A 13,533-nucleotide genomic window follows, 5' to 3' on the forward strand; every position below is an offset into this window, starting at 1 on the left:
GACAGATACTTCCTGCCCTTGGAGAAAACAACTGCTAAATGAAGCCAAATTTAAGAGTCCGGCGGCATCCCAGGAAGTTACCTACCCGTGCTCCTCTCTGTGCGGATAAACTGGTATCCTGTGTGTCACGGAGGAAGAAGGCACATGAGTACTTCTCATACAGGGCAGCTGTTGGGAGTTCTCAGCTGGGGACCCTGCCGCCGTTGTCACTGTATAGGTCAGAGACCATGTGTAGGACTGCATTGCTCCTGCAGAGATAAGATGCATAAGTCACACACTCAGTTCTTCCATGCCCTACTCTTAGAACACTTGAGTGGCCTCCCATGCTCTTTAGGTTGAAAATCAAAATCTTTACAAAGCATGTGTCTCTGTCCTGGCTGACCTCATGAGAAGCAACCCCTACCCGTTGCCTCTGTTCTCTCTGCTCCAGCCACAATATTTTTCTTTCATTTTTCCCAGAGGACCATGATTCCTAGTACCACAGAGCCTTTGCATGTGCTCTTTCTGCTGCCTAAAACTTTATTCTTCCCTTAGAACCCACTCATTCCTTATATCTCAATACAGAGAAGCTGTCTCCTAATCCCAAACTAGGTCAGATTCCCTACTGAACTGAAGTTCTTTGTGGTGCCACCACAATTTGTCATCTACACTCACACTCATGAATGTGATTTACTTAATGCCCATGCCCCTCTAGACTAGAAGCTCCATGAGGAGAGGGGCCTTGTCTGTTCTGCCCACTATTGGATCCCTGGTGCTTGGCACAGAGCCTGGTGGCCAAAAAATTTCCAATAGAAGCAAGAAAAGAGAAAGGAAGAGAGAGAAAGAGGGAGGGGTGGAGGGAGGACAAAAGAAAACTCAGAGAGGCAGAGCCAAGTAACTTCTCAACACTCAACAAAACAGGTGTCAGGGAGCCAGCAAACTGCTTTAAGCAGCCCTAAGTAGATTACTGGGCTCTGCCTGCCTAGGTCTTTTTGAAGATTATTAGACAGTGACCTTAACGGTGACCTATGCCATACATATTACTAATTCCATTAATTTACTTTTTAATTGGATACCTTGAAAGTACTAGGGATTGGGAAAAGAAGCTGACAAAATTTAAAACTCTCAAAATGCTTAAGAATTTTGTGAGATGCTTAGAATACAAAAATGGTAATTTAAGAAATCCCTAAGTGATATACTCTTCGATTTCTGATAAATTTTAGAATGTTGATCTAGTGGAAGCAATTAAACCTGTTTTAGGAGGTCGAGGGACTAGGATTGAATGCCCCCTTGCAGGCACAGGGAAAATTGAAGAACTGATTATGGGAGACCATTTTTAAGGTGAACTAAAACCTGGTGCTCCAATTCTGTGTCTCTGCAGCAGATCTCTTCCATCTGAGCATTCCTGGGGGAAGCTGAAGGAACGGTTTTCATGAAAAAATGCAATCTATTCCATTCTAATGACTTTGCAAATAGCCCAGGAGTAGCTGCCCTGACATGGAGCAGGTCAAAGAGAGAGTAGATGGCTCAGCTCTGTGCCAATTACGCGACAGATTCAGTGAAGGAAATTCTGGAAGGCATGTGAAAATGGAATCCTACTTTGAACAGAGTTGTTTACTATGAAAAGAACTCTGTATTGAACTCTTTTGTAAATTGGAGAATCTTTTGGAATGCAAATAATGCCCTTTCTAAATGGAGGGACAGAAGTTTATTCCAAGAGCATGAAAGAGACACCATTTATTGAGCATCTAATGTATCCAGGCATTGTGCCCAGTGCTTTACAGAGACCCTTAAAATAAATATTATCCCCACCTCACAGATGAGGAAACGGAAGGTTACATCTGAAAGAACGTAAGGGAGTGCACAGGAATACAGAAGATTCAAGAAGATGATATGAATGTGGGAGTGAACAAAGAAATTAAAAGTGGAGCAAAATGTGCAACCAGGAATGAGGCTAAACATGCACACTCTAGCTCTTCCTAGGGGTGGGCCTTAAATTTGCCTCAGAGGTTTTCCAAGAAACAATGCCACAGGGAAAACTCACAAGTCAGGAACCATAAGATAGTAAACAAATTGCTCAGGAATCATCTGTCCTTGGAATTAAGATCAAACAGGGATTTCTTTTAGATACTCCCATAAAAGGCAACTGGGAACCGCTCAACAGTGTCCCCAACATCACCCTTACAAGGGGCTCCAGGTTAGGTTCTCAGGACTATTCCTTAGGTCCACCCTTCAAGCCAGTGGCGTCACACTTAAGTTCAGTCCAGGGAAACACAGTGTTAATTTGCCCGAGGTCCCCGTGGGTGGGACTGGGGGGCTCTGAACCCCAGTCTGCCACATGTTTTCCATTTTCTCTACCATACTGCCTCTATACTCCAGGTCCAAGTCCTGCTGTGTACTGGCCGGAAGTCCTTGGGCAAGCCTCTTAGACTTTCTTTCATCATCTGTGAGACAGGCCTTATAATATCTGTCTTACAGAAATGTCGTGAGAGTTAGGTGACAAGAGCTTGGCACGTGGGAGGCTCTTGATGATATTCACGCGCTCTTCCCTATGAATTCAGGGATTTTGTATCAGACTCTTAAAGCAGAAATTTCTGTATGTTCCATTTCAGATGCCAGGAAAAAAAAGACAAGTTTCCTGGGTCAGATTCTGTCATGGGGGATGAAATTTGCATAGCAACAGAAATTTAGCTAATTACGGCGAACTCCTAAGCATGTTTTTCCATAAAGTCACAGGCATGCTTATTCACTAGTATGGCTAAAAGTACCCTTTCCTGGTTTGCACATGTACATGATATACAAAGAAATAATGACTCTAGCAGGCTGTTAGGCATCATTTATAGTAACTGCAAGAAGACTGGAAAGACAAAATTCCAACATGATCATGCCCCAGATGATTGGATTATGCATGACTGCCCACCTCTATATTTTGCACTCCATATGAAATTATATTATAGTTAAAACTTTTAAAAGTATCTTTTTTTTTTTTTTTTTATTAAATAGTTTATCTCTAGGTGGTGGGACTGAGGAAGGCATTAAATATTTCTTCTGGGCAGCCCGGGTGGCTCAGTGGTTTAGCGCTGCCTTCAGCCCAGGGCGTGATCCTGGAGACCTGGGATCGAGTCCCATGTCGGGCTCCCTGCATGGAGCCTGCTTCTCCCTCTGCTGTGTCTGTGCCTCTGTCTCTCTCTTTCTCTGTGTCTCTGATGAATAAATAAATAAAACCTTAAAAAAAAACATTTCTTCTTGTTAGTTATCTGTATTTTTCTATAATGAATGTGTATTGTCTCCATGAAAAGAAAAACATTATTAAAATATATTAAACAAATTTTACAATTGGAGAAGGACTTGGAGCAGGGTGGGAAGTATGGGAGACGGATGAATGAGGCACAGCAAGCAAGTAATTAACCCTTCAAGCCCCTGGGACCTCAGGAGAGTGCAGTGAGGTCAGTGGGTATTTAAACGGAGGCAGCCAAGGAAGCCAAATGATCTCTCTTTTTCCCCAAGCAGTAGGAAGACATAGTGATAATAGCCAACACCTGAGAGAATGCAGTAGAAGTTACTTTTGTATGCGCTCCTGGAGCACAGCAACTGCTCATTCATCTCTGTATCCCCAACAGAGAGTCTGTCAAATAGTAGGTGTTCAGTAAATTTTTGTTTCCTTGAAATTGTTGTTGAAGGAGTAAATGCTGTTAGAAGTAGGCGTTATCAAACAAAAAGCTAGTGGAACTCTTGGAAAAATGGGCTCCTGTGGTCTGGGAAACAAAACGCCTAAATGGCCATGTGCCAGCAATCCAACAGACCCACTCAGGCAGGCTTAAGCAGATTAACACCTACTGGCTTGGGTGAGAAACCCTCTGCCTGGGGACCAGCAAAGAACACCCCTTACATTCCCTTTCCTATCAGGGGGACCTCCAGTGAGAATTGCTGCTGCTTTTTTTTAAGTGAACTAATAAAAGAAAATGTGTGCAGTTAACAGTTTGTGCCTAATTTTTAAGACTGCTCTAATGCTTACTTATTGGTAAAACAGTAACAAACCTTCCGCTGGTGCCTCATTCCTACATCTTTCTTTTACTCTCCCCTTCCCGTACGCCCACCCTCACTTAAAAGTCTGAGGATCGTGGAGAAAGCCCCCTGAGCTTTGAGAATTCTATGAAGATCCCCAAAGATCTGAGAATCCTCTAAAGATAAATGTTGTCCATGTTCTAGTATTAAAACTGCAGGAGAGGAAGATTTTCTTTCCTTCTCATCCCCAACAAAAGGTTTTTTTCCCCTGAGTTGTTATTGTTGTTGTTTTTCCTGGAAGGGATTTTAAACACAGGGTAGGAAGGGTGCTTAGAACATAGCAGGTGGTCAGGAATGACTTGTTGAGTAAATGAAGGAATGGATGAGTAATCACACAACATAAACCAGACCTCCTGCTATGTATACACTAACTCACTGAATCTTCACGATAACCTTTTGAAGTAGGCAGTATTGCCTCCTTTTTTCAGGTGAGAAAATTGAGGCCCAAGACTTGCTCAGATGAGTGGCAGAGTTGGGATTTGAACCCAGATCCCACCCAACGCCAAAGCCTTTCCACAACAACAGCTGCTTCTTACACTTGGATGTGCATTTGAATCCCTGGAGATCTTGTTAAAATGCAGATTCTGATTCAGTAGGTTGGGAGTTGAACCAGCAATTCTACCTCTAAATGATGATAATGCTCTTGGTCCATGGACCACAGTTTGAGTACCAAGGCTCTCTAACCCATTGCCTCCTATTACACAAGCTGCCTGTTGAGAGCCATTAAAGGTCAGAAGTTGTGAGGTTCTGGCACAGACTTGTGAAATTCAGGCTACTTTCCAGGCTACCTGGCCATACCCTACCTTCAGACTTGAACGTAACCTTTTCCCCTGCTAGGATTCTATGAACCATCGCGAATGTTGCTCAGGTCTTGATCTAACCTAAGCCTTTTGTTGGTACTTTCCTGAGAAATAAGCTCCTTTAAGTATGTCTAGATTCTAGAGCTTCCTATACAGTAGCCACTAGCCACAGATGGCTATCTAAATTTGAGTGAGTTAAAACAAAATACAACAAAAAAATTCAGTTCTTTAACTGCACTAGCCACATTTCAAGTGCTCAATAGCCCCTTTGTGGTTGGATCTACTGTTTTGGACAGTTTCAATTAAGAAAAAAAAAAGTTGCCATCATCACAGAAAATTCTATTTGAACAGTGTTCCTTTAGAGTATTTGCTACTAAACAAACATTTCATGTAGCCTTCAAGACTGAGACAGGAAAAGGCTGCACATGTATATTTATCCCACTGGCTATCCATGGCTCTGTCCCCCATTGGCTACCGTCTACCCTCAAGGGAATAATGCTTAATTAAGGAGAATACTCACTGAAGTTGAAAACCGCATCTGTTTGGGTGACTATCAGTAGCTCCCTGACTGAAATCTGACAAAACTGACGGGAAGCAGCAAATGGCTCCATTCCCAGAGAGAGATGCTAATTCAAAATCTGGCCCTGCCTACCTCCGCACCCATCCCCTGCTGCTACTTTCCCCTTATTTATATACATTAGTCCTCACTACACTAGGCTCTTCTCTGCCTCAGGCCTGTGTACATGCTGCTCCCCATGACTTAGAATGTTCTCTTCATCTCCCCAAACTTTATGTGATATTCCAGGTCTTGGGATACATGCTGCCTCCTCGGAGAGGCCTTCCCTGATCATTTCCTAGCACACTATTCTCATTATGACTATTTGAAATGGTTTATTGGCCTGGTAGTTTATTTCTGTATTGGCTCTCTTACCCATTAGGATAGAAGTATCACGAGGGCAGCGACTGTACCTGTTTTTTTTTTTTTTTTTTCACTTTTGTGCCCCCAGGACACAGCATAGAGTAGACACAAAAGAAGTCAACAAAAGAATGGATGAGCAAATTTGAAGGCCCCAACACCAAGCCAAAACCTTGATGATGTAAAGTCAAGAAGAGATTCAACAATTTGTTTACGGCCCCAGCTTGTATCTCCCAAATCCATTCCTTTGGAGACAAGGAAGCAGCAGGGATGGAGGAGGAATTCTCTGCAATGACAACTCTAAGGACTGTAATGAGTCATCGTGGGCTCTGGGGCAGGGCTGCCGTGTCCACCAGGTCCCCCTTGTTTTTAGCTGCTCACAGAATAACTGAGCTTTTGTTATTGGGAAAGAGTAGGGGCCAGTTACGTTTGTTACATCCTCAACCCATGTAGAGAAAATGCAGGTGGGCAGGCCAGATGTTCTACAGTGAGGGCCATTTATAAGGAATTTGCCTTTATTTCTCTAGGCATCCTAGCATCTCAATGATTTAATTTGCTGGCTTTGTGTTGCAGGGAACCCATGGTGGGAAGGTGAAAACATTGAGTTTAATAGTTAACTTTTATTGTCATTGCTAAAGGAGGGAGTACCTCCAATGACATCATAAACCAGGTCCTAGGGCCCTTCCAAGGCCTCACCAGGACACAGCGGGAGCTTTACCGTTTGTGTTAAATGACATTAAAGAATTGCAGCCCGATGTTGTGTCAGGTGGGCCCGGTCAGTTTGACACCACCTGCCTTGCTCCTGAGGAGAAAAAGGACAATTTTCCTTAATAAAAATCAAGGTTTCTGAACTTTGTTGGGCCAAGAGTGAGATGGCAAGCTCACAAATTAGGGAAGAAAATGGATAAATGGGCTACATCTTTACCTTGTAGAAATCTGTTAAAGCAGAATCCTTTACCCAGTCACGTATCATGGCCTTGCCATACACTTGATCATGCCACTATCAGGTTCAATTTCAGGTGCCTGATATGCCTTTCATTTCACTTTCTTCCACCCCCACCCAGCCCTTAAAAACAATTAATACAAACAGTCCCTAGAAAACACATTTAGAAACACACGTACGTATGGACATAGAATGGGACTGAGCCATAGATAAGCAGTGGCTGTTTTCCTGGTAAGTCATAACTCATTATCTATAATATTCGACTTTGTATTCACTAGGGCTTGTACCAAAGGATGCCAAAAGATTATGTGCAATGAATTAATTTTCTCTTCGTGCTTACCAAGCAGACATAATGCTGTTCTCTTTTTCGCAGCTGAAAAATGGGGAAGTGTCTGTCAAAAGTGAGACACTGATATATGGAAGAGTCACAGACACCTGATTGGCCTTGACTCGAACTTGAACTTGATCATCAGAGCCATGATATTCAGGCTACACTAGAGAACTAGCAAAATAACCAGGTGGCAGACTTCATTTAACATACAATAAACTGTTTTTAGCAGGGGTTATTTTGTTTAATTTCCCCCACTTCTTTACTTATTTCTTGCTTCCTGGTTTGGGTCCTTTTTTAAAAATTTGCTTTTACTTTTTTTTTTTTTTTTAAATTGTTAATCACTTCAGATCCTTTTTGGAAAGTCATGGTCTATAAATCAACCAGTAATTTTAAGACAGAAATAAAAATTAACTGGGCATGAAGACCATATGTTGAGTTACTTTTTAAAAAACAGAAACATGGCAAATGCATTTTATAAGATACACATTAATTGTTTTCCAATTCACAATATTGGTCAATGAAATATTTGTACAAATCTCCAAATTCAAGAAATCTACCACAGTATACTTCCTAATATCTTGGTGTGCATCATGGATAAATGTGCTTTATAATACAATATCTATAAAACCATACATGTTGTTAGGAAATTATGTATATGTCTCTTCCACGACCATGACCCACATGCATGCCAAGATCCAATCCAATTTAGCAGTGGGATATTTCAAGAGTGGTACTTGAGAAAAATATTACACATAGTTTTATCTAGGATGACATTTTTAATGCCCCCTAGAGATGTCTGAGAACAAAGCAGGAATGTGCCAAAATCTTCAAAGGTTACGATCATCTGAAGAGAACCTGTTTTGCATTTGTATTTCTAAGAAGCTACTTTTATGACTCTTGAACACATTGCACAGAAATCTCTGAACACATTTATGATATTCCTGTGGCTTTGACTATCACACCTGCCACACCTTGAGGCCTCCCCAGAGCTGTGAGGAAAGCCAGCAGACTCACTAACTGGACGAGAATTATAAAGAGGTCCTAGACATCCTGGCCTCTGCAGCCAGCCCATCCCCTCTTCCCTTACAGTCTCCTTGCCGGACAAGCTGCTACGCTGCAGGGAGGTTCTCTCACCCAAACCACTTCAGCTCCACAATGCAGGACTGTTTGATTTGCATGATTTCCCTGTTTATTTTCACAGTAAGCATGTTATCACCAACTGGCTCACGTGTCTCCCGCGGGGAGGGGGGACAGGGGTGAGGCCGAGAGCCGTCCTTACCAGCCTGGTTCCTTCCCTACCAAGGTGGGAGCCTGGGGCTCGTGGCTTCACGCACAGCTTTGGAAGGACCCCTGAGTGGGTGAAGATCTGGGAACAGGCCCCCTAAGCAGGAGACACAACAGCCCACTATGGAGGGAAAATGGGAGGGTGAGGGAGGGGGTGTGTTCTTCCTCCTCAAAGTGGAGACGAAACATGATTCCAGGTGCATCCATGTAAACAAAGATGCGATGCCAAGATGTAAATTTCCACAGAGGAGGAGGGCTCTCCAGCTATGGTACCCAAAGTGAAATCAACGCCCATCCAGTGCCAGTTACTGACCGCCCTACTTCTCAATACTCTGAAGAATCCAATCTCCCTGGCAGTCCCCAACAAAGGACCGCTGAGGTTATTGGCCAGTTTCCACCCCTGGGAAAGTGCAGAAGAGACAGGCACGTTATAGGTCCTTTTTTTTTTTCTTTTTTCTTTTTTTTTTTCCGTTATAGGTCCTTAAGCACCTGCTCATTCCCTCTCCACTAGCCCTGGAGAGAAAGGAAATCTGAGGCAAGGAATTAATCCAAGATTCCTAGAATATAGACTTTATGACATGCTCTCCTGCCTCCAGATCTTTGTACTACTTACTCCCTCCCTCTGCCCAGACTATCTTCCCTTGCACTGTTCAGCCTTCCCAGACCCTCCAGATACACAGCCTCCTCCTGTGCTCCTCTATTCCCTTCTCCCAAATCAGCTCAACTTTGCACTCATCACATTATTTGTGACTGCCAGCTTGGTTATTGGAACCCTAGCCTCTAAATAATAAACTCCCAGGAGGCAAGGACCTGAAGTGTTTAGTACACAGGAGCCACCCGAGAAATATTTATTGAATAAATGGATAGATGTGTAAGTGAATGAATGGGTAAAGACAACAGCCTAACTAAGGCAGTCTCACCCTATTTATTTGGTCTTCAAAAACGTACAATTTAGTCCCTATTCTATTCTGAAAACAGTTCTATTCTAAGTAGAACCAGGATATAAGTAAGCCCAAGCATGCTGTGAGGGTCTGGAGGAAAATTCTAACCTGGAGGGTGAGGGCAACGAAGAAGATGTGTAGGATTTCATCAGGCAGAGGTGGGAGGAGGAGAACCCCAGAGGTGGAGCAGTGGGAGAAGGTGGTAGACCATGCCCCAGCACTTGGAGGAGGCACAGCTTCTAGAAAATTAGCCCAGTGCGCAGTGAGAAAGTGGACAGCCAAGCGTGGAAGCGGGTAACCAGCTCTGGGAGTCCGCTGGATATCCATGAGAGGTGGAAAGGCCCGAATAGATGGCAGTGGTGGGATGGGATAGAAAGGGATCCTTAAGATTTGGATAGAAAGGGATCCTTAAGATTTGGCTTGGGAGGTGTGGTGGAGAACACTGGCTGTCTCTCCAGATCTGCTCCTCCTTCCCTGGGGACATGCTACCTTACATTTCCCAGCCTTTCTCTGCAGTTACACGAGGCCACGTGACTAAGTCCTCGCTAGTGGAATATAAGTAGAAGTGACACATGCCATGTTCAGGCCAGAGCCTTTGAGATAGTGGGCTTTCCTCTCTGTACCCACCTTCTATTTCTGCCAGCTGGCTGCAGACTAGACAAAGCCCTAAGGCTGTGGTCTTTGAGCTGGTGTGCATCAGAATCAACTGGAGGCTTGTTGAGCAAATCTCTGAGCCTTGCCCCTAGAGTTTCTGATTCAGAAGGTCTGTGATGGGACCTGATAAGGAGTGTTTCTAACACATTCCCAGGAGATGCAGATACTGCTGGTCCACGGACCACACTTTGAACACCACTACCTTGGGGTATGGTGCAACCTAATATTGAAAGAACAAGTGTTTCCAAATCGTTGCATTAAAGAGAGCCTCCTCTCTGACCTAAACAGCCTGCCAGGACTGTCTGCAAGCACGATATTGATTTCTTTTGTGTTAACTCCGTACATTTTGCATCTCTTTGTTACAGTGGCTTAGCCTATTCTGATACAGAAACTGAGGGAATGGAAAGCCAGATTTGGAGTTGGGAGACCAGTTAAGCAGGTTTGGAAGGACAGATGATGATGAATGGATTATCACAGTCTCATGAGCCCCTCTACTCCCCAAGGCCCTACCCAGGGCCCATCCAGCAGAAGGTCTCTGCCTTCACTTCCTCTCCTGTTAGTTCTTCCTCAGCTTCTAAGGCTGCCTTCGAGTGTCCCCTCTCTCCTGCAGGCTTCCCTCCTGTCTGTAAGAGTCGAGGTAGGAAGGGAAAGTCGAGGTAGGAAGGGAAAGTCGAGGTAGGAAGGGAGAGCTGCTTCCTCTGGTCCCCATAGCACTCGGTGGGAGCCTTCACCTTCTAGGCATTAATCACAGTAACCCCTTCTATCTGGTTAGCACCTCACTGTAAGCAAAGCACTTTGGCCTTTCTTACCTCGTCTGATCCCCACAGCAACCACATGAACTGCTCTGGAGGCACGCACATGCACGCACACTATGTGTTATATATTAGCTAACACTTACTGAATGTTTCACATACACAGTATCATTTCCACAAGTCTCATGAGCAATGTCTTAAGGACATTTGTTGAATGGCTGAGTGACTGTGGTGCCCAGAACAAGAGATTTAAGCTTTCTCACCCTTCACTTCTCCTCCACAACCTCACAGTGTTATTGTGAGACAATTTTGCCCAGTAACACTGGACCTTAGCAACTAGTTATTATTATCCTTGGATCACTTCTTCTCCATTTCTGAACCGTGTCTTGATATTCGAGATCCTTCAGGATGTGACTCCAGTTTATGTGTCCAGCCTCAAGAGATCCCTTCGTGGACCTCCTACATTTTAGACAAAGTTTCCCGTGCCCTGAGAAGGCCCCACACATCCCCACCCCTGTATATCTGTTCACACCACCCTCTGCCTGGAAGGCCCTTCTGCTCCACAGTTAAAATGAAGATCCACTTCTCTGTGAGGTCTTCCTCAGTGCCTCCCACCAGAGGGAGTCTCTGCCTCCTGGGGAACCCCGTAGCATTAGTCTGTACCTTGCTCATCGCCCCCGCCTTGATATGGTTTTCATGTTTTAGCATATGGCTTCCTGGCTGTCCCATTTTCCAGAGATGTCTTTCAATTTCTGGTTCACAGAGAGTTTCCTTTCTCATTTTCAAGAAAGAATGGCTGTGTATTAATTTAAGTTTTATGTCATTTTAATCATTTCAGTGGCTTAGTTGGGGAGGGGTGGCGATTTTATCATGTACTCAATCTGCCAACTTGAAAGCTGAAGTATGAGGAATATGTACGTACGGATAAATGAGTAACTGCAAGGCATCTCTAAAGCCAGGCTAATACTTGGCATTGTTTTTGGGAGGTTGAGGCATGGAATGTTTTTCCCAGAAAGCTCTTGCTTTTTTTTTTTTTTTTTTTTTTTTTTAAGCTCTTGCTTTAAATACCAACTCCTCACTCAAAGCCTGTGGGAGACCTCTCCTTACCTGTGGTGCTGAGGCCAGTGTACTCAGGGGATGGGTTGCTGACAGGAGAGGATGGAGGTGGCACTTCCACAGACGTGGCAGATTTTGCTGGTGAAAATGATGGCACTGGTGAAGGGGTCGGCGGGGCAGCCTCTGTCAAAACAATCTCTTCTCGGACTTCTGCTATGGGTAGAGAAAGGGTGGGACCTCAAAGCCAAAGGTCAAGGCAAGTTGTCTTTGAAGGACTTTAAAAATGGAAATATTTTTTCTAATCTATGTCATGCCACCCCTCTGCTTAAAGCCCTTTGATGATTTTGCACTCCCATCATGACATGCAAGGCAATGTCACACACACACACACGTGCCCACTCTAAAGAAGAAAAAGACATGATTGGTAACACCACTTGGCCTGCCCACTATAACTAAATTCTTTGGAATATAGAGCTAAAGAATTACAGAGTATGGAAGTAAGGATACAAATCAAACTGCCAACTAGGGCAATTCCCACTGAAACGCTGGCTTACCAGCGCTTCCTTCTCCTTTCATGGCTCGCATGAGCTCGTTGGCCCGCTCCTGACAGTGCAGGGATTCTAACAGGTAGAGCACGTAGTCATCAAACATCAAGTGAATTAAGTGAAAAGACCCTGGTGAGAGAAGATCCAAACAGAAAGGTAAGTCATGACAGATCATGTACACCCCTTCACCTGGTCAACAGCCTGTGTTACACTGGGCTTCAATGCTCTGTTCAAGACTCTCATTCCCCACTCCATGATCATCTCTGCATGGTCAAAAGTTGCTCTTCTTTGCTGTATCCTCAACCTAGCCTAGTGCTTGACATAAGGTAAGCGTCACTAACACTTTGTAGCAAGTGAGTCTTTTCCTTGCTCAATCTGGCTCATCAAAAATGGCACCCATTGAGCTATCTGTCCAAATGCTTTTGAGTCCTCACAGACCCAATGGCCTCATCCTCATTTAAGCACCACTCACTTTGTTCAGCATGTATTAACATAGTGTCTTTCATTTTTATCTCTTCCACAAGTATGTCTTATTTCCCCGATTGGACTTTAAGGATGTCCATGGCAAGGATTTTTGCCTTCTAGTTTCCTATACCAATGTACCTGACATAATTCCAGAAAATTAAAATTTGCAACAACTGAATTATTTCATTAAATGTTTCTGAGAGCTCTGTTTAACATTTTTTAAGATTTTATTTATTTATTTGATAGAGAGCACAATCAGGGGGAACAGCAGGCAGAGGGCCAAGCAGGCTTGATCGCTGGACCCTGAGATCATGACCTGAGCCGAAGGCAGATGCTCAACCACTGAGCCACCCAGATGCCCCTAACACATGGTTCTTAGAAAGGATATTAGAGGGGCACCTGGGTGGCTCAGTGGTTGAACATCTGCCTTTGGTTCAGGTCGTGATCCCGAGGTCCTGGGATGGAGTCCCACATCGGGCTCCCCACAGGGAGCCTGCTTCTCCCTCTGCCTGTGTCTCTGCCCCTCTCTGTGTGTCTCTCATGAATAAATAAAATCTTAAAAAAGAAAAGATATTAGATTGCAAATATATGGTATTCTCAAATAGTACTCTTAATACTTAGATTGTTTCATAAAAAGGGATATAAACAATATATATATTATATATTATAACATATATATATATATTTATATATATGTTAAATATATATGTTTATATATATGTTAAATATATATAAACAATCCTCTCAAAGATTTTTCCAAAGTTCCAGTCTCTATGCTCAAAGTCTTATATTCTCTAATTTA

At 43.6% G+C, this 13,533-nt stretch overlaps 1 protein-coding gene across 8 annotated transcripts in view; it reads right to left on the bottom strand.

Annotated features, from left to right (window-relative positions):
* The window catches only part of RFX4 (regulatory factor X4), a 161,613-nt gene that overhangs the window by 11,447 nt on the left and 136,633 nt on the right, over positions 1–13,533 (bottom strand). For 5 of the 8 annotated variants that reach the window (XM_072844240.1, XM_072844242.1, XM_072844235.1 and 2 more), the window contains 3 exons: positions 12,276–12,395; positions 11,773–11,958; positions 86–248 (listed from right to left, as the gene is read on the bottom strand). In XM_072844240.1, the coding sequence (XP_072700341.1) occupies positions 86–248; positions 11,773–11,958; positions 12,276–12,395 (469 nt within the window). The remainder of the gene's footprint in view (positions 1–85; positions 249–11,772; positions 11,959–12,275; positions 12,396–13,533) is intronic. The other 3 variants (XM_072844238.1, XM_072844244.1, XM_072844239.1) reach the window with 2 other exon arrangements.

The sequence above is a fragment of the Canis lupus genome, chromosome 11 (assembly GCF_048164855.1).
Source record: "Canis lupus baileyi chromosome 11, mCanLup2.hap1, whole genome shotgun sequence".
In the NCBI taxonomy this organism is placed as follows: Eukaryota; Metazoa; Chordata; class Mammalia; order Carnivora; family Canidae; genus Canis; species Canis lupus.